This window comes from Saccostrea cucullata, unplaced genomic scaffold, assembly GCF_032062105.1.
Source record: "Saccostrea cucullata isolate Sc308-1 unplaced genomic scaffold, CSIRO_AGI_Scuc_v1 ctg252, whole genome shotgun sequence".
NCBI classification, from domain to species: domain Eukaryota; kingdom Metazoa; phylum Mollusca; class Bivalvia; order Ostreida; family Ostreidae; genus Saccostrea; species Saccostrea cuccullata.
Window position 1 is genome coordinate 277,631 of NW_026928618.1, and position 26,122 is coordinate 303,752.

Consider the following 26,122-nt stretch of genomic DNA (forward strand, 5'->3'; position numbering starts at 1 on the left):
TTCTATATCTGAAGCAATGAATAAAAAATTTGATAAAATGCAAATATTAATATCAAAAACCAATTATTTCTGTCTTTTTTCTCTTTAATACATATAAGGTAAGTATCTTCTTGTATATTTCTATAAAATGTTCTTTCGCTTCTGAAATTCTTTTAACGTTGTGATTTTTTAAATCTCTGTTCAACAGGATACAAGTTTTTTCAGTTTTTTTCTCATTCTTTTACCATTTACAAAGTCAGTAATATATCAAAGGCAAATAATTTCGGAAAAATTTGTTTCCTTACCTTTCTTACAATCAACACAACATTTCCCCAATTTTAAGCAAATTGTGTTTCAAACTGTTCATTGGATACTATCTTTTCATTCGCAAAGAAAGAGTCAGGAATTTATGTGCTATGCTATTCATTATCCACCATCTGAATAGCTTTCTTTTCCCCCTGTTTTTATCAATTCATTAAGCTTCAAAGCTTTTCAGTATGTACAATATGATGCAATCAGATTCAGTACAAGCCTGGATAATTTACAAGAAAGCTTTGCTTACGTACAAAATAGTTGTCAGTGTAATAAAAAAAGAAAAAACATTAATTATTCAAGATGAGATTTCAAGATTATCTCTTCGCCCCATGCTTGAATACACGTTTACTTAGACCTATATATATTCTTAAAGTTCTCAGTGTTGAATAATTGCAGTAATCTATACTTTGATGGTTTTCTGAAGCAGAGTTGTGAAAAACTGCTAGTCACACCAGCAAGACTGATTTTAAATACCTGTAACTGGTTAAAATGCCCTTGTTGTAAGTCCAATGGATGGTATGTGTGTGCATGCTTTTTTTTATATGTATTGGACGTTTGAATACCATTGTCATAAAAGATGAAATTGAGTTTTAATAGTATTACATTAAACCAGATGAAGGCTGATGAAAGTAAAATTTATCTCATATTAACTATAAAGGGGGGAGGGGGAAGGTTGCCAAAGAAAATACAGGGGAAATTGACAGGGAAGTGAAAGATTTTGGGAAAAGGATAAAATTTTACATTTTTATACTTATAAATGTAATGTTTAACCCCCTTCCCCGCAGTCACGCATTTTAACGCATATACCATTTCCTATTTCTGACGCAAAATCACGCATATACCGTTTCCCCGCAATCACGCATTTTCACGCACTTTATAAAGTTCATTTAATCGTTAATTTAATGTCAATTTCCTTCTATTTTATACTTGCAAAATCTCATCAGATAAGAAAAGTTATTTTGGTATTAAAATACAGCTTCATAATATTATTTATGCAAAACTTTAGAGAAACGTGTACCACGCTAAAATGTGCTTGCGGGGAAATGGTAAATTTAGATTTCTATGACGTGAGCATTAAGTATATGTTGAATAACAGTTCAGTAAGTTGTAAAGAGTTAAAGGGACATGGACACAGTTTCAGCTTAAAATTTTCAAATTCAATTTACCATTTTTTTCATGTTTACAAGTACTTAACTAAGGCATTTTTTATGATTATCAAAAATTTGAATTTCAGTTGTCGAGATACATGACAGATTTAGAGTTCAAAACCTTTGTTTTGTAAACAAGGCTCGCGCCATGAATTAGTTTACATAGGTTAAATACGTTATATGTTCGTTTAAAGAATCGTATCGACGGAAACGTTCAATGGTGTCTGACGTAGTCAAAAAAAAAGTCAGACGGTTAAAGCGACATGTGAAATTTTATGTTTGTTTTATGCTACTGTTCAAAGAATTTTGACAGAGAACTTAGTTATGAAAAGATTGAGTGTACGAAGGGTACCAAGAATTCTTAATCAAAGGAACTGAAATTTGTTAATGTGTTCGTGAATCTCAAGTATTTTTTAATGAAACAAGGGGTACGTGCATTATAATGTGTATCCGTCATATGACGTTATTTTGGTGCGGTAACTACCATAAACACATATTGTATATAATCCGATATTTTGGAAATTATAAATCATATTACTTGAATTTTTCAGGTCTGACTTGAAATAAATATAGCTTCCATCATTTATAATTTTGGTGTTTCACGTCGACTTTTATCAATTTTATCAGAGTTGTGACATTACTTTTGGATCAACCCTCGTATTAATCGTCTTTAATGTGCTGTAAATACAACATGATAATGAATGTCAAATAATATAGGAACATGGATGATATCCAGTTCCTTCTTTATCCTACATTTATAACAGTGATTTACGAGTATCACCATTTTTACATTAAAAATGTAAACTGAATTCCTTTTGATGGTCAACTGGTCATTCTCAGACCCCCCCCCCCCTCGAATAAAGATTAAGGTCAAAAGAAACTTTGTATATTTAAAATCTCGTTCTTACTATCTTCCCTTAAAGGAGCCTGAGCACAGATTTGAAGTTAATAGTTTCTAAATTTTTAGCAGAATGTTATGAGTGGATGATGCCAGAGCATTTCACAACAAAATATTGAGAAAAAAACATACATTATTAGAACATTCTTTTGGACAATACGTACAAAGCAACATGTTCCGTCACACCCCTCTCCCATTTACGCACACAACTGCGTGAAATAACGAGATCCTATCAAGTTTAAATGAAAGAACTTCAAATAAATTGTGAAATACCATACCTGACAAACATTTAAAATATCTCACGCGATGTTTGTCAAATATGATATTTCTTGTTTCAACATGTTCAATAGTCGGTATATCTTTTTAGTAATTCGATAGTCGTCTACATATATATAAACAATATGTAATCATTAAAACATCTTAATATGAAACGGATGTGCCAGACAAACCAACATTACAAGTAAGGAATAGTGTAAAAGTGTTGAAATGTTTCAAGTAATATTTCAAGGCTCTAGTTCCCATACAGATTTCGAATTAAAATAAAGTATATGTTTGTATTATTGTCACAGGGAAAACATAAGCAAGTTGGATAAGAATAATCAATTGTTTTCTTTTATTTCTTTAATCATCCACTATTTTGCAATTATTTTTTTTCCATATATCTGAAGAAAACTAGGGGTGAAGGCTTCCAAAAAAGTGCTATTTACAAAAGCAAATATTTTAAAATAATATCTTATTAAATCAGTGTGGATTAAAGCTTGAAAAACATAAACATCTTTATATTTCCTTATTATTGATCAATGTCTTTACCATAAGAAATCATTAAGTTAAGACTCTAGCCAATAAAAATTATCATTTTAGTGCTTTAATTTGCTACATGAACTACAAACAAATGAACCTAAACGCCAAAATGACTTTCTGGTGAAAGTTGTTACTTAAAATAGACCAGTATTTTTAAAAAGAGGTTAAAATGCAAAAAAAAAAATGCTGTATATATAGGCATTTTAACACAACACCTGGCTTTTACTATATTCCCCATTTTCAAAAGGTGAGTTATTTCCCCTGAAGGGAACTCTTTTACTGTGTTTAATACGCATGCGCTATAAATAAAGTCACTTCCGCGGACGTTCTTGGTGTAACATGTTCATGGTGTAATGCCTCTGTCATATGGAAAAATGTTATTGTGTTTGTGAATAAAAAGAAATCTTAACTGATTCGTATTTTTTTTAAATTGCCCACTCATAGTCTCTTTCTGGATTTGTATTAGTCTGTGTAGTACTATAATAAGGTGCTGTGTGACCCCCCCCCCCCCTCCCCCTTACAAAAAAAAACGAAACAAATTACTGATAAAATGCTGATACATATTCGAATAGGCCTATTTTTAAAAAAAACTAATAAGCTAATTTTCGGTAGTGGATGTTCTGCAGACGTATCATCATTATTTACAAAATGTGCGGAACAAATTTTTAGTTATAAATTAAGTTTTTACGAATTAATCTAGCCTGCTGCAGCCATATTTTCTTTGTATCTCTAGGATTTTTTTGGAGACTGATGACATGTCCATCTACAGTTTTACCTCTGAAATTGCTGCATATACAGCAGTAGTTCGTCTTCCGCGACCGATACCAAGAAACGTTTTTGCTCGATTGAACTTTTACTTACAAGAACACATTTGGTGACAATTAAAGGCCTATTTCATTTGAATTAACAGTGTTTCTAGAATTTTTTATTTGATTCATTATATAGTATTAAAAATTTGAATGGAATTCTAAATGAATAATTTAATCTCATGTCTTCATGTAACGAAGAAGAATTAAAATAGCATTGACCTGAATCCGTGTTACATATGTCGTATAAAGTCTAAGCTGCATTTAATCAAAGTTTTAGTGTAGGATCTACCATAATTATGTACATGTATATTCCCGAGTACAATACACATTTTGTTTTAGATCAGAGAATCGAGAGCAGAAACACGAAATTGATACAATAATTTCCTAGCGTATTTCTAGTTAAATAACGGAAAACATTCTTTTCTCAAGTGTTATTTAATTATTTTTTTATAAATCATTTTAGTGTAAGTACATGTATTTATTTTTATAAGTTATTCTTTTTTGCAAAGTGTGTAAAAAACAAAATATCAGAGAGAGAGAGAAAGAGAGGGAGAGAGAGACTCTCATGTAACCCCGTGTAACTGACATACATGTACAGTACATCTGTGAAAAAATATATGTACCGTAATTTTATTGAATTCACAATTAATAATTCTAATAATTTTTAATTTTCAAAACTATGGTTCATATTCAACTGTTCAACCCATTTACATAATTATTCGTTCTCTGTATCTGTACGCACAGGGGGGGGGGGGGGGGGGGATCAAGGGGCTATTGAAAATGTTCATTGATAGACAGGATAAATTGCCGCCACCGCCACCCCCCACACCCACACACACACAGTTAATACTACGGTAAAGTTATATAAGGGAAATGTAGTATTGTATGCCAAGAAACTGGTACTGAAATAAGTAGCTTTTCAACTTTGGGCAGGTTTTTCTTTGCTTGTCAACTTTTCCAGGTACGAAAAAAAATTTCTTTGGCTACCCCCCCCCCACTTTTAAAGACGATGCTACGTACCTGGCTAATTCGTATAGCTTTCTAGAAAGGGGGGGGGGGGGGGGAGGGGGTAACAGATCCTTTATAAAATAATATATTATCTAAAAAAAATGCAAACCGTTTCCTTCTTTGAAAATTTTTAATACAGCGTACTGTTGATCATTATTTTGTTGGATTATCGTATTGCGTAGTCCGCGGAAGTAAGGCTAGTGTAGAAGAGTTCCGATTTTGAGGGGAGATAACTCACTTTTGAAAATGGGGAATAAGCATGCTTTTTAAAACAAAATAATCAAAGTCACATATGTTAAATAGCATAAACATTGATTAAAATTGCAATTTACAAATTTCAGGAATGTAATTAAGCATAAACATTCAATAAAATTCCAATTGTAATTTTTTTTTTTGTAGTTTTTAAATAAATCTGACTAGATCTCTATTGTAATGTATAGATTTAACCATGATACTGTAAGTCAGCAGTAATTATCACCATCAGAACAACAATTTATATCGACTGACCATTTATATGTGATATATGACATACATATACCATTAACAATATTACAGAAGACATTGAATATTCTTAGTTAAAAACTAAACCATGAAGATGTCTTTATCAATAACATAAAACTATGTATAGTCATAGGTAAAAGGGAGAATTAAATGATACTGTCACACAATTCGTGCTATTAACTTTGAAGAAAAAAATTATAATACTGTTTATCACATTTGTTACCCTCACCATTTGGTCTTTTATGATATATGTATAATATATATTATCTTCATTTATATCATATTAAAAATATTATAATGTATCAAATAATACTTTTAAGTAAATCATAACTATTACAAACATGTAATAAAAAAAACTTTTAAAGGTGATGTATTTTCATCATCAATAAAATAAATATCAGGCTATCATAACAATGCTTAACAATCACCAGATATAAATCTATAAACAAAACTATAAACAAAACAGCAGTTTGAGAGAAAATAAAATATTTTAAGGGATAAATGACTTTCATTTGTTGGCATGCAAATAAAAATGGATTTCACAATTTGTCTTAAGAAAAATTCTTTTTGTGTCTAAAAACTGTAAATGTTTTTTTTTTCAACTTCTAAAAAAAACTAAAAGCTTCTCATCGCATATTAAAGCAAAATATGTACAATGGGTTAAATTTGGGAAAACCTTTTCACACTGCATTATTAGTACAAAAAAAGTGCCACGCACAATTCTACTCTTTAATAATACAAAAGGGAGAAAATGCATATTGACAATTGTCAATAACATACAAATAAAAAAAACACAAATGCTTTATGTCAGCTTTGCAAGTGACAAAGGCATAAGGAAGCATAAGAACAGTACCAAAAAGTTACAGGTTCTTCATGTACATGCATGTGCTTATGAACATTATCAAGTACATACTAGTAATTAAGTAAAATATACATATGGACTATGTCTGAAGGTTCAATTATGTCAACTACCCCAGGGCAAGAAACAACACACAAAGCAACAAATCTCACTACTGATGCTACCCCAAAGCAGCAAATAAACTCCCCATTTACAGAAAAGGTAAATCTTTGTTGGTCATGCAAGCAAATTTATTTGTTACTATGGCTAATTCTTATGAATTCAATTTGATTAATTAAGTGGGAGGCAATATATTTAATTTTAAATCAATTTCTAATCAAAACTCGGAGGTTTAGATTTTTTCAACAAATTTCTTTTAAAAAATGTACCCTTGAGATTAAAGAACTTTTTTTTACATTTTTCAACATGGACAAAATAATGAATGCAGAAAGGTTGAACCAAATCTTACAATCCGTGAATAAAAAATCAAATTCCAGATCTGTCATAAAGCTTTCTCAGAGTAATATTGGACAAACTTTCATCAAATAAATAAAAACCTATATCTTGAACACAACTGTTCCTGATATCTAGATATCTTAACATCTAGCTACTTGATATATATTTCTTACATCTATTAGATATCCTAATATCTACTAGATATCCTAGTATCTAGTAGATATCCTAAAAACTACATCACACATCTGATTAAAATCCCATAAACAATCAAACTTCCTCCGCAGGCACACAACAATGGACGGTTTTATTGCAGTTTCGTTTTGAACACATTTGTTTTTTACTCTTTTCGTCCTTCAAGGATTTTTAATATTGCAGCACATTCTTCTTGTGCGTATTTAATGGCAGCAGACATTTCTTCTTTGACCTGTAACGATTTTAATATCAATAATCTGGGTACCTTTTTTTATCTGCAAGATAAAATAACTCCTATTTTCATGATGGAAAAATTTATATGATATCTTTTTGATAAATTGATTTGCATTGGTAAAGAATGGAAGAATTGATATTTTCCAAAGTATTCTGCACAAATATTGGTGGAGCATAATTAGATTTCGTTTATTTCATTGTTAACAATTATCAAAGAAATTAAATCCCACAGGAATTTTATATGACTAAATATTGAATAGGATTACATTCAAAACAATGAAATTTAATGCTAACTAAACTATTTTTGATGACAAATCAACGAAATTTTATCCCCATGAAAATATGTGCTTCTACAGTATATATTTGTTTACAGAGATAAAAAAAATGTAGACAACACAATTATATTTAAAGATTAATAAAAGTAAAACATGTCTTATTGAAAACTTGTTGTATGTACCTGAGATGTAAATTCTGGGTCCTTTAAGTCAGCTAGATTAGTGTTTACATTGTAAAATGTTCCCCATACACCAGTTTCTAACATTCTTACTCCAACCTTAAAAATAAATAATATGACATATTGAATTCAAATTTAATCTAAAGGAATTGAATTCAAATTTTCTTATCAAAGAATGCACATTTACAAATTGCTAGCATATAATCTAATCTCATTAATTTATAGAAATCAATTAAATAATCACCGGTACCAATATACATATTTAAGAAAAAAAAATATTGCGTATAAAAGGAGATAAAATATATGAGAGTAACTTTTGTGGAAATAATAAATTATTGTTTGTAATAAACACAAATTTATCCAATTACAACGCCACATTTCAATCTTATGGTATAAACTTACCTGCAGGTCTGATTTACAGTTAATGTTACAGATAGCAGCTAACTCTTTGATGGTCGGCCATAACTGATTGGCAATTCTAGACACGGTGAGTGGAACCTGTATTGCTGTCTTCAGACCTTCCTGCATGGCATAATCTCTCCTGGAAATTAAATACAAAAAAATACTATTCAAAATTTCATACATAGGGCAATTTATACCTCCTTTTTTTGTCCATTTTGCCCTAGACATAATTATGTGAATTTAAGATGGGGCAAATTCAAAGAAAACAGAATAATTTCGTAAACAGAACCATTTCTGATCAAATTTTAAAATGGGGCGGAATTTTTTGTACATGTGAAAGGACAAAAATAATCCTGAGTACATCAATATACTGTAGAAGTTCTTTTTTTCCGCGTGGTATTAATTTACACTATGTACATGGTCACAAATTTTCCGCAGATATTTGTCCAAGCGTACTTAATGTAAATGCAAGGCATATAGTGATAGTGTTAGAGATCCATGTAATTTTCTACCTGCAGATTAAACAGAAATTGAGATACCGCGGAATTATGTCCCCATGGAAAAAAGTACGTCTACAGTATATTGGTATGAAAAATCAGGCTGGTGCACAGAATTTTTAAACATTGAACTGAAAGTATACTTTACAAATTGGATAGAATTTGAAAATCCACTTGGTTTGGCTGACCTTTTGAGTGAGAGCATATAAAGATTTTTTTGGCTAAATTGCCAGTCCATACTTACATCATTCTATCTTCCTCTGTCTCTTTTGGCAATTTTGTTGCCAACTGAAAAAAAAATTCAACACAGAGTTTAATCATTCATGAATTATTTTAAAATTTTTTACAATTATGTTTTTTTATGTGTAGTTCTACACTGGACTTTTATGAGAAGCACTGACTTTTACGGTTGACTGTTTATATGGACATTTAAACCTGTATCGTGTACTGAGGTACAGAATTGAAAATAGATCAGAAAACCTTTCTAGTGGTCATAGTAATGGTGTTAGGGGCACTAAAACGTGAAGGCCGAGAGTTGGGGGCAGTATGGTTGTCGTTGTCTTCAAGGACAACTTATCTGTGCTTTGAAATAACCCGTTTGTTTTGTTGAATGAAATGTTGAGCTAAATATTTATATCGTAAAGGAGTTTCCGTACACTGTCCAAGTGTTAAAGTAAGTCGTCAACAGTAACGTCAGAGCTTCTTAAAAGTCCATTAATAAATATCTAATTTTTATTTGTTGGAGAATTTTTCTTTTAAAATACCATAATAAATAATATATTAATATATGCAGAGCAGAGCATGAAAACCTGATAATGGCCCAACTTACCATATATTCACTATACGCTGCGGCATCAGCATCCACAAACTGCATCAGGTCTTTCATGGCTTTGTACAGCGGGGGGATCAGTTCTCTCATCTTACTGTCCAACTCGTAATATTTCCTGTTTCCATAGGTCAGGAACCCCACCATACTACCAAGGGAGGCCCCCTTAAAATGGTAAGTAATACAAGATCACTCAACTACACTCCCGAGGGAGGCAACCTTAAAGTGGTTAGTAGTATATTATCACCAAACCATACTTCCAAAGGAGGTGCCCTTAAAGTGGTAAGTAATACATTATCACCCCATCATACTCCTAAGGGAGGGGACATTAAAGTTGTTAGTAATGTATTATCACCCAACCATACTCCGAAGGGAGGCACCCTTAAAGTGGTAAGTAATACATTATCACCCAACCATACTCCCGTGGGAGGTGCCTTTAAAGTGGTAAGTAATACATTATCATCCAACCATACATGAACTCTGAAGGGAGGCACCCTTTGAGTGGTAAGTAATACACTATAACCCCCATCATACTCTCAAGGGAGGCAACCTTAAAGTGGTACTTAATACATTATCACCCAACCATACTCCCAAGGGAGGGGGCATTAAAGTTGTTTGTATTGCATTATCACCCAACCTTACTCTCACAGGAGGCACCCTCAAAGTGGTACGTAATACATTATCACCAAACCATACTCCCAAGGGAGGTGCCTTTAAAGTGGTACTTAATACAATATCACCCAACCATACTCCCAAGGAAGGTGCCCTTAAAGTTGTTTGTATTGCATTATCACCCAACCTTACTCTCACGGGAGGCGCCCTCAAAGTGGTAAGTAATACATTATCACCCAACCATACTCCCAAGGGAGGTGCCCTTAAATTGGTAAGTAATACAATATCACCCAACCATACTCCCAAGGGAGGTGCCCTTAAAGTGGTAAGTAACATTATCACTCAATCATACTACCAAGTGAGGCCAAGTGGTAAGTAATACAAGATCACTCAACTACACTCCCGAGGGAGGCAACCTTAAAGTGGTAAGTAGTATATCATCACCAGACCATACTTCCAAGGAAGGCGCCCTGAAAGACCCAATTTTTTTACCATATGGTTACCTGAGGAAGGGGAGTGGTCGAAGTAACAGTGGTGTTATTTACCTGGAGACCCCCAATACCCAAGATGTCAAAAATCTGTGTATATGTAGCATTACACTGGAAGTCCGTGTTTGGTAATCAGGGTCATTGTTTTGTGTCTGGTTTTGAGTGAAACTACGTAAAATGATTATTTTAATATGCAATTTATTTGTAAACTTAAAGCATTCATCGTAATCATGGTAATGTTTTGAAAGAAAAAAAAATAATAAGATATATGTATATCGTTTTAGAAAATGTTTTCCTTACATAAAAGAAAAAATCACGAGTAAAAACTACAAATCAACAATATTTAAATTTTTTTTTTAATCTTCAATAAAAAAAAACATTTGATTAAAAAAGTATGAATATTGAAATAAATAGAATTATTAATCCACCTATCCGTCGTGCAAGTGACACGAACTTACCGCGATCGGAAGGTTTTTTTTCCCTGGCCAACAACATGAACAATGTTGTCCAAAAGATTCCATATTTTTTATTCTTCGTGTGTTAACAAAATTTTATTGTTAGAAAGATTTCTTCTTCAGAATTGATCACTATTTAATTATCTTCACATTTTCATTACGTATTTATACAGACGCTAGAGGAAATTCGAGCATTAATTCTGACATCAATTTCTGTACAACATCGTGCGGATTGTAGCCATAGTACAAATAAAACATCTTTTAAAAACTATTCTATGCCGTTTTTAGTGCTGAATATTTTTCTTATATCCCATTTCTTAAAAAATAATTTAAAACGTCAAACTTCCAATATTACGGCAAATAGAGCCGGTTTCTGTGGACGCGGTCTTTTTCCTATAGATAACGTGGACGATATAACACTTAACAAACAGCAGTGAAGATAGAAAAGAAATATTTTATCATGTCAATGTTTTAATAATCTACTTTCAATTATTTTTTAAATAAAATTCAAACATATTGGAGTTTTCTAACCTGCGTGTATACTCTGCGGGTACTTGAAAGCGTTTGACGCGTGACCAGGTAATTGTTTTCAAAACATGCAAACTCAGATTATCAAGAAGCACGGGTAGCTGATCTGTCAATCAAAACAGAAGCTATTGTTTTTTTTATGATTGACAGGCAGTAAATTATTGATCTTGAATCAGGTAGATTTTGGGGGCGTTAACATAAAATTGGGTGTTTAAAGTGGTAAGTAATACCTTATCACCCAACCATACATGAACTCCCAAGGGAGGCACCCTTTGAGTGGTAAGTAATACATTATCACCCCATCATACTCCTAAGGGAGGGGACATTAAAGTTGTTAGTAATGCATTATCACCCAACCATATTTCCAAGGGAGGTGCCTTTAAAGTGGTAATACATTATCATCCAACCATACAATGTACTCCTAAGGGAGGCACCCTTAAAGTGGTAAGTAATACATTATCACCCAACCATACTCCCAAGGGAGGTGCCCTTAAAGTGGTAAGTAATACATTCTTTTGAGTTTCCATTTGAAAGAACTGTATGAAAAAAAGGATCAGGCAAGACCATCTTTAAAATAAAGTTTGTTTACCCTCACACAACTTGGTGGGGGTGGGGGTGGCTTGAAAGGTAGGTGGGAAGGTTTTTTTTTAATACTGCATGAAATTCATTAAATTTTGATTAACACATCACTGCATGCACACTTTCTATTCATGAGAACTATATTTTCATGTAATTACATGTACAGTAGATCATCTTCCCTAATATATTTATCTTTTAAAAGAAGGATATTTACCTGTACATTGAAAAACAATATTTTCAAAAAGTTTGTATCACTAATAAATACCAAATAGTTTTCTACTGAGAATAAGGTATGGCAAATATTTGTTGATTTAAAGTATACAATTATTTAGAATTTTACTCACAAGACTTGCTGCCAGGGCTGACACAGAACCACCCCCAGGGGAGGGAGACCGTGACCCCACAGTCATCACAAAGTCTCTGACGTCCATGGATACAAGGGGCCCACCATCCGCATCATCCGAGATCATGTACCTGAATCAAATAAAATCAAACAACTTATGTCTAAAAAGGGTGACTTAATTTGAACAAAAATTACTTTAGTTTAAAAATTGTTCCAGTCAAAGAATTAGATCTGTGGTCTCACAATAAATAGAATCAATTACTTTTCAGTGGGAAACTTAAGTATTTTATCATGAATTTTGATATTAACTGCGACCAAATAAAGTCGGTCTAGAATTCTGCGTATAAAGGAAGGAAACTAGAAGTAAATTCATTAAATCCGACATACTCAATAATCCTCTCTTTGGGACTGAATGGTCCTAAGGAGTTTAATCCTAGTCTGTTAATTACCTACAATAAAAATAATAATAGTCTCAAGAGAGCAAAAAAATTATCTCGATTTAATTTTCACATGAGAAAAGGGGAGATAATGCATCTGCTCATGGATTATGTTTTTTTTTCCTAATATCTGATACATTAAAAGTAAAACAATTGACCCATAACATGTGATAACATGAAAGTTTCAGCTTCTTCAGAATGCACTGGAGGAAGGGTGAGATTAATCATCCAGAAAATTTAGAGCACAGATCACTTTTTAAGATCCACCTACCAGTCTGAGTTTTTGATCCTCCTCCAGAATAAATAAATTCTCCTTCTTCATGTAGTACTCCGCAGCTTGTAGAATGGCCTTTAGTGGAATCAGACCCACAATCTGTGATCCACACACTGCTAGATCCAAATCCTAAAAAATATATATATACATAAATATGTTATTTCTGTTAAATCACGTTTTTTTTTTGGGGGGGGGGGATTTTTCATTGTTTGTGTGGTACCAAACAGAGACCACAAATTCATATTACTTTCCACAATTTGTTTTTACATCATGCATTAAAATCCCCTCCAACCAGTAATTTTTCCATAAACCATGAAAATTTAACCTCTTTCTTTCTTAATTAAAGAAGAAAATTCATTAATTTTACCTCAAATTTTAGAGGTCAAGGGGAATAATTCATGACTATGCCTCCCCTCAAAACTATATATCTACTACATGTATATTTTGCATATAAATTTTTCACACTGTTAAAAATAACACAGAGGCAGCTGTCTGACCTTTGCGTCTTTGTTGACCTCCTCGTAGACTTTGTGTATGGGGGTCTCTTCGTGGTCTGTGATGTTGACCGACACCTGGGCCATATTGGCCTCCTCCAGGTACCACCCAATGGCCTGTACATGCTTCAATCGGCCAGGCTAAAATTAAATCATGGATGGAAACTTCAATCAATTTTATAGGTGGTCAGTCAAAACCATAAAGTTACATTTCATTCAAGATTGTTCTGTGAGACAATTATGCATCACACTCACAGATACAAATGGTTAATTCAGCCATGCAGCGAGACTTGTTTGGTTAGCAAGACATTATTATAAGTAACACATGGTTGAAAGAAGGATATAACAGTTATATCTGATTCAATAATAACAGTATCATACTTAAGAGAAATGGTATATGTTTAAAAATTTTGTTATTACATTAGCTCCCAGTTTATAAATCTCATCACATAAAGTTTTCGTGAAAAAATATAGTAAAGATGTTATATTTTACTGGCAATTATAACTCTAAAGAATGAGGCATTCTTTCATTACATGTGCAACTACATGTGCCTATATTGTGAAATCTAGAATTTTGAGAAATTCTGTATAAATATGTAACCATAATGAAATAAGTATATTATACTAGTACTGTAAGCACGAAAAGTAACAATTAGCAATTAGTATGCAAGGGAAATCTTTTAATAGTACATAAATAAATACCTCAATATTTCTATTCCGTATATACTGGAGTAATTATTCAACATAAATAATATACATTTAAATAACCATTTTTGTCTGAATTAATACGTTACATGATGGCATTAATAACAGAATTGCAGAATTGATCAGTAAAGCACATAGTTTTTCTACTGATTTGCTTATTGATATAAATAACATGATTGTTATGAATATCCATGTTTACAGTACTGTATTTGAAATACTAACATAAACATGCTGTTATATTCAACTATATAAAACAGACTTATAAGTACACTGTACATATAAATGCAAGTTCCTAAACCTGACTCCCTTAATAATACTACAACCTTAGGAAAAAATACATTTACAGTATATCTATTATTCAATTTTGGGGGAAAAAATAAACTTTTTTTCAAAAATGATATATTAATTGATACAATTTTAATTGCATTAATGGAGTATTTTTCTAATATATAAACAATCAAAGTTTATTATTTAATTTTTTCTCCAAAATATTTTTTTTGTATGAAATGCATTGTAAATATATCTTGGAAAAATAATGATATAAATTTCAAATTTATTAGCTAGACAGGACATAATTCAAACTTTATAGACTGCAGGTAGTCAAAAGGGAACTACACAGAAATTTTTGTTTTAAAATATAATATTATATAACTTTGTGAAATCCGATAATCTGATTGGTCAATACGAAGTAATTATTTTTTAATAACGACCGCTGAAAGCGAATTATGACTCGCACGAGCTGCCTCGTTTTCACTTTCGCTTTAGTCAAGCAGTTTGCAAGTTGTAAGCGAGGAAAATTTAAAAGATATAGTGAAGAACTCTGAAGGTGAGAATACAAAAGAATTATCAAGGATATCTTTTAGCATTTTTCGGGAATACTTACTACATATACCATTTCATTGTTGAAATCGACTTTTCCACTCGGCGAGCAGATTTTTGACGCTGTTTACGCGATTACGGACTCGGAGACTAAAGTAAATAAAGACAAGCATCATGTACGATTGTTTAGATAAATTAGCGTAGACGAAATCTATAGATGTTAATATTTTGTCAGTGCATTTTCCTTTGCAAGTGTAAATGAGTGCGATTCTAAGTCTGGGGAGGGGGTACTCTGTGTTATTCGGAGATAGATATCTTGTGTTATTATTATGCTTAGTTATAGGTTAAAATTTATTACCGAAACAAGTTCCTGTGAGTAACATTCAAAAATTCTGAAACGTTTATATTCAACTTATTTATGGTAAACACCATCTCTGTAAACATTAGGAAGATATACATAGTACTAATACATTTGGGAAATTATTATTTATATAATATAATAAATATGGACTCAATGAAGGTCAATATGCATTTATAATGACCCAGGATGGCAGATATTGACCTCAGATACATGGAGTATATCGACCTCGGGCTAGCGCCCTCGGTCGATATACTCCATGTATCTTCGGTCAATATCTGTCATCCTGGGTCATTATAAATGCATATTGACCTACATTGAGTCCATATTTGTATAATAACATTTTCCCATAAATATGGTCATACATGTATTTTCCTCAGCCCACTTCAAATTACATACTATGCAATCAAAGTTCTAAAGAAAGGTTAATTTTAAACAGCTCATATAAAACAGCACAATCTTAATCTATGGCATTTTTAGCCAAAAAAATATTTAGACAGCTAGTCTTAAATAGCAAAAACTTGATAATTAAGACTAATATAATCTCTAATCTGAGAGTGCATTTTGAAACTAATTTTCTAAAAATGTTCCATTAACAATCAAGTCTTTTTGTTTCTCAATATATGCAAGTACTCTAAACATGCTAAAGTGAATTTTGCATAATTCACATGGATCAATAATTCATTGGGATGATATGAAGAGATCATATCAGAGCATTATAACTCTTCTTCCAAAACAATAAGATTAGCAAAAATTAAGTGTACTAAAAAATTGAAAAATGTTATTTAAAACGTGCAGTGAGTATACAAAATTATACAGCAATAATATTAACTGCTCCCTTTGGATACATTGGACACTCAAAATAAACACAGATTAATGGTTCTCTATTGAGAAATGCACAGATAATGCTTTTTTTTTTATTTCAATCTATTACCTGGTATTGCCATTTAGTCCCATAGTTCTATAAATATCAGAGATTTTTTTTCTAACAAAATTTGAACAAAACAAAGAAAAGGCAAATATGTTTTTTTTTGTTGTTTTTTTTTTAATTTTTTAAATTTAACTTTATGTTTTTAATATGTATATACTTTCATAATTTTTAAATCTATCACATACAAAAAAAAATTTAACTGACAAAAAATGTTAGTATTTCACCGATTCTGACAAAAAAAGTGACTCATCATTTACTTATTTCATAAATTTTGTCTTAAAGTGATGTTAAAGTGAGCACATTTCACACAGATTTACATACCCCTTCAACATCAAACCCAGTTCCATAGCACTGTAAAATAGGGTTAAAATATTTTTTTTATCATGTAGATAAAGCTAAATAAAGAATTTTATTTTATAGGACATTTTCTCATACTATAAGAGTACATTTATATGCATGCATATACCACGTATACCTCACAATATGTTTGTTAGACTATGATGCAGATTTTTAATAATTGCAATTCAAGATTTTTTCTCTCCCTTGCAGACATTTCTGATAAAGTGACGTAGTGAAAAATTTTCTGATTGGTTAGCTTTTAAAAACCCATAATGCACCTCAGGATAAGGCTAATAAATTGTAAAAATTCTAAGTCTGTTTTTTTTTTCTGACCAATACTTAATTCATATCTTAAATTATTTTGTTTGATACCTGAAAATGATTGGCTCTGCAAGAAAACGTCATATGGGAGTGACCCAATGAAACTTCACAGTATGTGAGTGAATTTTTAAAACACTACAACATTAATTTACATAAAGTGTATTATTTCTATGTAGAACAAACTAAGGGTATATATACTGGAAGCTTTACAATATGATACACTGTAATTAAAAATGCTTTGTTAAACATATTTGTATTTTCCTGGTCTATGATATCAAAATCATAAATTACAAATCAGTACACTTATTACAGAGCATTTTGTTCCTCTTCCTGAACTCTTGGAGTCAGGTAGACACAGCAAACTGGTGTGGGAGGGGGGAGGGGGGGGGGGTAAATGGAGGGGGTAATAATACTTTGTACATATATTACTGGATAACTACACACAAACCATATAGCCAATTATCTGACCACAGAGACCATGATTTTGCCCCCTGATGACAGGGCAATATATAGGGCCTTACCTGTTCTTTGCCCCGGCCCTGCTCCCTGATGTTGAGGGCAATTCTGTGGGCCTGTTCTTTTGTAGAAAGGACATTAATATTGTAAGCAATCAGGAAATTCCTGGCACCAGTTACTGTGGCTCCCCAGTTCGGTACAAATTCGGGTGAACCAAAGTCTGGTTTCCAGTCCGGTTGGGATAACTACAGTCAGAATTGTGAAAGCAAAATTAAAATCACACTGTTCAGCATCAGTTCTATTCAGCATACTGGTGTTTAAGATACCAAAGTTGAACTGTACTATTTTCCTTTATTTAAACCTCCATGTTATAGTTTTCTGTCATAGAAAACTGTTATTGGTCTCAATCAAAGTAAATATAATCTGGGTTTTTTTTGGTCATATTACCTTCTCTGGCAGTCCTTCGTATTCTCCCTGTCGTATATATGGTAGGGACTTCCTGTCTGGATTCTCTGTGGCTTCTGCATACAGATAAACTACAAACAGAAAATCAAGGGTCTATACTAATGCATACAGATACAATACAAACAGAAAATCAATTGTCAATATTTTTAATTTAATGCAATAGTGCACATATTTCATACTGGGTCAGCTGACATGAGTGGTATTAAATATCCAATTTCTCAAAAAAGCATTGAATTATTAGTATCATGGGCATATCAAAATAACCTGCTTACTTTGTAGATTCTACACACACCAAAATTATATTCATGAAATGCTGAAACCAAAAAACATATCATTTGTTTTGTTAAAAATGCAGTGCTTTTTTCACGTTTATATGTTACAATCAAGTGGCTGTCAGACTGCACTACTGCATTGGATGTTGGAATTAGATTTAATACAGATTTTTTTTCTGATTAGAATAGAAAAATATATGGATTTACACTCTGAGTAGTGTTTTTTAAAAAAGAATTATTAAAAAACGCATTTGAACGAAAATAAAATAAATCAAGCGTTCATAACTTACAGTGTCCACACTGAACGCAATAAAAAAAAGTTGTAGTTAGAAAACATCAAATGCATTTGAATGCACATTCAACGGAAAATAAATCAGTTTGATTCGTATTTTAAAGACAAACAAATTATCGTTGCAATAAAACTATGTGTAGTATTTAAAAGTGAAATAAATCACAGCCTCTAAGTCGCGCGTCCACTTGTTATGAACGCTAAACATGTAGCTAGAGAACGAATACTTTGAGTACACGACTGAAAAACGTGTTCTAGATTGAACTCATGTGTACACAAAGTCCGGTGACGTAGATCGCAAATATGTGTACACAACCATGTGTTCAATGACGCTTACTAAATAGCAGTGTCCAAAACTGTCAAAGCTTGTTATGAACGGAAGCTAAGGTGAGAATTTTCTTTTTATGGTGTTAAAGGGCATTTATTGTTTGAAGTAAGTGGAATGGCATAAACTTAATTGTATTATGAACATTTATTCATCGATATAAGGAAGCGATATGGGTGTTTGAGAAAATTAAAGCCAGAAATACTCTTGAAACGAAACGACAAATGCCATGCAGCATGTGTCCTTTTTATGAACGACAGTGTAATTTTACTGTACGGAACATAATAACAGTTTCGCCATGCTTAGACTAAAGAAATAAATGAAATTTGTATCTGACACAAGAACAAATGCTGATCTCAGTGCAAGTCAGAACACAAAAAATGGTTTTAGACTTTTAACTTTTGTTCATAACAGAGACGACTCGAACTTGTTTTTGACATGCATCTAACGTTATGAACGAATAAAGAAGGCCAAATTTTCTGCTTTAATATTTGACCAGTGATACACACAGAAAATAAAACTAATTAAAATCTCTAAGACAATCAATTTGAGAGAATTTTGCTTTATTTAAGTATCACAAGGTGTGGGAATTTTAAAAAAAGGTATTGTTCATAACTAGACCCTGTAATGGATGTGCAGTTTCCAGAGTCCAAATTATGAACAGAAAACCATTTGAATAGTTTGGTTCAGAATTATTATTCTGTAAAATTGCAATTTCATTTTGAAAAAAAAATAGATTAATATTTTATAATAAAATGTTTATAAGCAGTAACAAACATGAAATTTAATGATTAAACAAATCTGCAATTGTTCATCATACGGACACAAATTGTATAATTTTTTTTTGTAGTCTGTTGTTATGAACATCTATATAAGACTTTTAAAAGATAGATTTTAAAGATTTATTAAAAATAACTGAAGAATTTTACTTGTCTGGAAGGTTTAAGTTAAAATGAGGTTTTAATAATATTGTTGTAGCATGGGGTGAAAAAATATATCAGAAACTTGGTTTGTTCATAACATGGACACTTGTGACACAACAAGAAATAGTTTTCATGCTTCATTATCACAAGGCTTAATTACATCTTTGTCTTACTATGTCATGTGTTATTTTTCAGATGATGGAGTCTGTAGGAAAAAGAAAGTGTCAGAGTCAGAAAAAGAGTCGGCCAGAAGAGGTACAGAGAAAGACTGAAAATGCAGGGAAAGGCAGATAATGAGTGGAAACCTGAAGACCCCGTAACACTTGTGAGGAACAGCACAAAAAGTGAAGGGAACATAAAAGAATACGAAACACAAGTGGCACTGAGTGGAGAGCCCCAGACCGAAGAGGGCCCAGCCATTATAAGTCAACCTGAGGAACCACAAGTGGCACTTAGTGGAGAGCCCCAGACCATAGAGGGCCCAGCCATTATAAGTCAACCTGAGGAACCACAAGTGGCACTGAATGGAGAGCCCCAGACCAAAGAGGGCCCAGCCATTATAAGTCAACTTGAGGAACCACAAGTGGCACTTAGTGGAGAGCCCCAGACCATAGAGGGCCCAGCCATTATAAGTCAACCTGAGGAACCACAAGTCACACTGAGTGGAGAGCCCCAGACTATAGAGGGCCAAGCCATTATAAGAACCCCAGACCAAAGAGGGCCCAGCCATTATAAGTCAACCTGAGGAACCACAAGTGGCACTGAGTGGAGACCCCCAGACCATAGAGGGCCCAGCCATTATAAGTCAACCTGAGGAACCACAAGTGGCACTGAGTGGAGACCCCCAGACCATAGAGGGCCCAGCCATTATAAGTCAACCTGAGGAACCACAAGTGGCACTGAGTGGAGACCCCCAGACCATAGAGGGCCCAGCCATTTGAAGAGCCCCATACCATAGAGGGCCAAGACATTATAAGAGCTCCAGACCAAAGAGGGCCCAGCCATTATAAGTCAACCTGAGGAACCACAAGTCGCACTTAGTGGAGAGCCTCAGACCATAGAGGGCCCAGCCATTTGAAGAGCCCCATACCATAGAGGGCCAAGCCATTATAAGAGCTCCAGACCAAAGAGGGCCCAGCCATTATAAGTCAACCTGAGGAACCACAAGTCACACTGAGTGGAGAGCCCCAGACTATAGAGGGCCCAGCCATTATAAGAGCCCCAGACCAAAGAGAGCCCAGTCATTATAAGTCAACCTGAGGAACCACAAGTGGCACTGAGTGGAGAGCCCCAGACCATAGAGGGCCCAGCCATTATAAGTCAACCTGAGGAACCACATGTGGCACTGAGTGGAGACCCCCAGACCATAGAGGGCCCAGCCATTATAAGTCAACCTGAGGAACCACAAGTGGCACTGAGTGGAGACCCCCAGACCATAGAGGGCCCAGCCATTATAAGTCAAACTGAGGAACCACAAGTGGCACTGAGTGGAGACCCCCAGACCATAGAGGGCCCAGCCATTATAAGTCAACCTGAGGAACCACAAGTGGCACTGAGTGGAGACCCCCAGACCATAGAGGGCCCAGCCATTTGAAGAGCCCCATACCATAGAGGGCCCAGCCAACAAATTTCAACTGGTTTGATCAAAACTGTATATACAGTTATTTTTTTTTATTTCTTTTCAGATTTGTAATTTGGAAGAAGAATATTTTTGAAATGTAATAAATTTATATTAAAACAGTGAATGAAAATAATTTGTCTGGTGCTTTTGTATCATTGGCATCTCAGGATAACTTTCAAGTCATTCACATACATGGTTGTTGGTCACACACGATATTGCTCTGGAATCTCCTCTGCAGGCTTGGTGATACTATTTCCAACTAATAGCTAATATGCATGAAATATATTACCAGAATTACTGCGGATTGGAATATATGTTATAACAAGTAACATGCAACAGAAGGTGGTTGAGTTAAAATGTGAATAAAGGAAACATCACTACCACTCCGGCCTTCAAGTGTCTTGGTTATGAACAATAAAATGAAGAAATTTTTTTGCAATAAATTTTCATTAACCAGTTAAAAGCTTAAAACATTACAATAAAATACATGGATGACAACACAGTATGTAAGGATGTGCATGTTCAGCAGGAGACTTGAAGGAAATTTATTCACTGTAAACTTCTTGATCCCATAATGTTGTTCATAACAGTGTCTAAAGTAAATCATTTCAGAATTGTTACAATAGGGAGTTGAAATTTGAATAATTAGTTTGTAAACTGTTACATATTACATAAAGGAGAAGAAAATGAATCTTTAACATTGAATAACAATTTTGTTCATTCAATATCACAAACTGAAAGACACTTGTTATGAACACAAGAAAACGTGAAGTTGCATTTTCAACCCTTTGTCAAACAAAAACTATGAATACTCTAGGTCTGATTTTCAAGATTTTAAAAGTTAGATGTCAGAACAACAGAAATATACCCCAAAGTTTCTGATTTAACAACTTTTATTTTTGAACATATTTGTAACATTCATGGGACCAGTATCAGATATGTGCACAATACATAGATACAATACAAACAGACAATTAAGGGTCAATATTATTGCATAGATATACTATAAAGATTAAACAGACAAACAGACAATCAATTCTGGTTGAAGAGTAAGGATTCTTTTTCAGGCCAGCAACTACTGCAACATTGGGACAACTGTTTATAATCATGTTTCTCTGAAAGACTGGTTGGGAGGTTCCCATGTCCCATAGTGGAACCTGAGACATAAGGAGCAACTCCTTACGCTGCGACTCCAGAGCAGACGCTCATATCACCGCACCACCCAGGCAGTACTCACTTGTAAATCATTTGTAGTAACATCCCTGCCTAACAAAATTACTGTACACAGGGTTATTTTTGCCCCATCTTATTTTCGCCCGTTTGCATTTGCAAACAATTTTGCCCCATTTTAAATTCGCCCAGTCATAGTTCTGTTTAAGAAATTATGCTGTGTAATTTGAATTCGCCCAGTTTTAAATTCGCCCAATAAAGAAGAGGGCAAAAGGGACGAAAATAAAAAGGAAGCAAAGATTTCCCTGTATACAGTATTGCAAACCACGGTTTGGGGTCCACAAGCTTCCTCAATAGAGAGGATCAATGTGAACAAACCATGGGTTACTGACAATAGGCTATCAAGGAACCAATGGATATTGGCATCTGATAAATTCACAACAGTGTATAATACAAGGTATACCTGGTACTCCGAGTTCTAGTGCGAGTTTCTCTCCAAATTCTTTGGCACACTCCACACACTCCTCCATAGTGACGTTCTGTACGGGGATAAATGGACACACATCCAGCGCCCCCATCCTGGGATGCTCACCTGAAAAACGTGAAAAATTAGTGAATCAAGTAATCAAAAAGTACACTACTATGTATTTAATCTAAATGAATTTACCCCACTCGCCTTCCCTCCTTTTTTATTTTCATGTCCTTTCATTAAATTAATTAAAAATACTTCATTTCATCTAAATTATCATTCTCATCTGAAGGTTTTATATCCCTTCCAGCCTCTCTTGAGCATTAACTATAAATTGATAGTAGTAAAATATTTTACTGTATCAAATGTTTGCATACCAAATGAAGGATACCCACAAAGTTTTAATTCAGTCATTCAAAAATTCAGTGCAGGCTCGGCAAAAATACACTTCATTAACATAGGTCAATGTTTAATTCTGCTTAAATGGATCAAGATATACTTGGACAATGAAGTTTAATTGACCTATAAATGTCTCTTGAGACTCTCTTAAACCAACATTACAAAGTCATTTCCATTTATTAAAAGACATGTGCATGCATAAATTACAAATACATGTACTGTATGTAGTTAGCCTCGCTCTGTTCATCTGTGTGTGTGTCTCTCTCCCCCTCCCTCCCTCTCTCTCTCTTTGTCTCCTCCCCCTCTCTCTCTCATCTGTGTGTGTGTCTCTCTCCCCCTCCCTCCCTCTCTCTCTCTCTTTGTCTCCTCCCTCTCTCTCTCTCATCTGTGTGTGTGTCTCTCTCCCCTCCCTCCCTCTCTCTCTCCCCTCCCTCCCTCTCTCTCTCTCATCTGTGTGTGTGTCTCTCTCCCCTCCCTCCCTCTCTCTCTCTCTTGGTCTCCTCTCTCTCTCTCTCTCTCATCTGTGTGTGTGTCTCTCTCCCCTCCCTCGCTCCCTCACTCCCCTCCCTCCCTCTCTCTCTCTCATCTGTGTGTGTGTCTCTCTCCCCTCCCTCCCTCTCTCTCTCTCTTTGTCTCCTCCCTCTCTCTCTCTCATCTGTGTGTGTGTCTCTCTCCCCCTCCCTCCCTCTCTCTCTCTCTCTCTCTCTCTCTCTCTCTCTGTGTGTGTGTCTCTCTCTCCCTCCCTCCTCTCTCTCTCTCTCTCTCTTTCTCTCTCTCTCTCTCTCTCTCTCTCTCTCTCCCTCTCTCTCTCTCTCATACTCACTGTCTTTATCTTGGTTTGGTTCCTCTCTCTCTCTCTCTCTCTCTCTCTCTCTCTCTCTCTCATCTGTGTGTGTGTCTCTCTCTCTCTCCTCCCTCCCTCCCTCTCCCCTCTCCTCTCTCTCTCTCTCATCTCTCTCTCTCTCTCTCTCTCTCTCTCTCTCTCTCTCTCTCTCTCTCTCTCTCTGTGTGTGTGTCTCTCTCTCCCTCCCTCCCCCTCTCTCTCTTTGTCTCTCTCCCTCTCTCTCTCTCTCTAATCTGTGTGTGTGTGTATCTCTCCCCTCGCTCTCCCCCTCCCTCTCTCTCTCTCTTTCTCTCTCTCCTCTCTCTCTCTCCTCTCCTCTCCTCTCTCTCTCTCTCTCTCTCTCTCTCTCTCTCTTTTGCAGTCTCTCTCTCTCTCTCTCTCATCTGTGTGTGTGTCTATCTCTCTCCCTCCCTCCATCTCTCTCTCTCTCTTTGCAGTCTCCTCCCTCTCTCTCATCTGTGTGTGTGTCTCTCTCCCCCTCCCTCTCTCTCTCTCTCTCTCTGTGTGTGTGTGTCTCTCTCTCTCCCCTCTCTCTCCCTTCCCTCCATCTCTCTCTCTCTCTCTTTGCTCCCCCTCTCTCTCTCATCTGTGTGCCTGTCTCTTTCTGTACAGTCTCTCTCCCCTCGATCCTTCTGTCTATCCATCTGTCTGTCTCTCTGTGATCTCTCTCTTTTATTTTCACTCTCTCTCACCTTTGTGTCTCCTCATATCAATAGCCTGATAAGCCACCCTAGCTCCATTAAGGGCCCCCTCTACGATGGCCTCTGGTGACCCTACAAATGTGTACACAGTACGATTGGTGGAGGCTCCTGGGTCAACATCCAGTAAATTACATCCCTCTGTTGAGGCAATAGCGTTGGCAATAGCTTCTATCACCTGTTATACAAATTTAAAATTAATCATCTTTTATCTTTGAATAAGTTTTACTTAATTAACTTCATATGCATGCTTTATACTGCGTTCCTGCTGGCAATACACATTATGCACTTGTTTCAGGACATCATGTTTGCCCCTGACTATAGCATTAAAGTTTTAACTATGCATATAATAATTATAACATTTTGGTATCTTCCTATAGTACATGACTCACAATGAGTAAAATTATGCCTAAAAATGGCACTGACATTATGCAAGTTCTCCACATGAGTAATTAACAAAGTAATAAATTTACATTCCATATACACACATGTTACTTGACATAATTTGTGATAATTAAGTACATGTATATCTAATGCACAAACCAGTTTTTTTCACACTGTCAGATTTCTGCTTGCATAATTTACAGTCTAAATTATGCTCTAAATATTTTTTTTTATATTTGATTCTTATTTTTTCACTAAATTCCTTATCTATGTGTCATTCCTCCAAGATAATTTATTATCTCAAAATTTCATAGCAAGTGCAATTAATTGCCCTAATTTGCATAAAAATGTGGTTCATAAAACTAAAAGTAGAACAATTTTTCTTTTATTATTTAAAAAAAGAAACTGGCTCATTCTGTGTTTCACATGGTACCTAATAAGAGTTTCTGTGTTAAAATCAGACGATCGATTGACGATAAGTAAATTGCACAATGCATTAATCTTGCAGTCTGCATGCACAATCATGCATGCACAACCGATATATATAAATTACCTACCTCTTTATTTCTGCCCTCCGAAAAATTCGGAACACACTCGACAATTCTTGGCATTTCTATTTTTCTGTCCCAGATTTTAAAATACTTCGTAGTATAATAATTTAGGAAATCTTATCTGTCTGCTGTCAGATAACTGTATTTTCTCACACTTTTAGCTGGAGCAGGTGCCTGATTTCCGGATTTTTACTTTGTGTTAAACGTCACAAAGC

At 34.3% G+C, this 26,122-nt stretch overlaps 1 protein-coding gene across 2 annotated transcripts; it reads right to left on the reverse strand.

Annotated features, from left to right (window-relative positions):
* Window positions 1-5,836: 5,836 nt before the first annotated feature.
* On the reverse strand, window positions 5,837-26,100 carry LOC134278214 (formimidoyltransferase-cyclodeaminase-like). Of its 2 annotated transcripts, XM_062760534.1 has the most exons (16): window positions 25,914-26,100; window positions 24,967-25,150; window positions 23,026-23,154; window positions 17,945-18,033; window positions 17,563-17,742; window positions 16,703-16,732; window positions 16,385-16,411; window positions 13,572-13,709; window positions 13,072-13,203; window positions 12,751-12,812; window positions 12,365-12,494; window positions 9,362-9,523; window positions 8,777-8,820; window positions 8,036-8,174; window positions 7,637-7,732; window positions 5,837-7,177 (listed from the first exon to the last, which is right to left on the reverse strand). In XM_062760534.1, exons 1-16 carry the CDS (start codon window positions 25,965-25,967, stop codon window positions 7,091-7,093), a joined length of 1,683 nt encoding a protein of 560 aa, XP_062616518.1. In that variant the 5' UTR covers window positions 25,968-26,100; the 3' UTR covers window positions 5,837-7,090. The 2 variants fall into 2 exon arrangements, with proteins under 2 accessions (XP_062616518.1, XP_062616519.1); XM_062760535.1 differs by lacking the exons at window positions 16,385-16,411; window positions 16,703-16,732.
* Window positions 26,101-26,122: the final 22 nt, after the last annotated feature.

Bases quoted from the DNA above. Each gene is read 5' to 3' on its own strand.
- LOC134278214 (XM_062760534.1), bottom strand. From the start codon at position 25,967: ATGCCAAGAATTGTCGAGTGTGTTCCGAATTTTTCGGAGGGCAGAAAT. The intron at 18,034-23,025 runs GTATACCTTGTA...TTCTGTTTGTAG, and splicing joins ACTAGAACTCGGAGTACCAG to TTTATCTGTATGCAGAAGCC. The intron at 9,524-12,364 runs GTGAGTAAAATT...TACCATTTTAAG, and splicing joins CAGCCCTGGCAGCAAGTCTT to GGGGCCTCCCTTGGTAGTAT.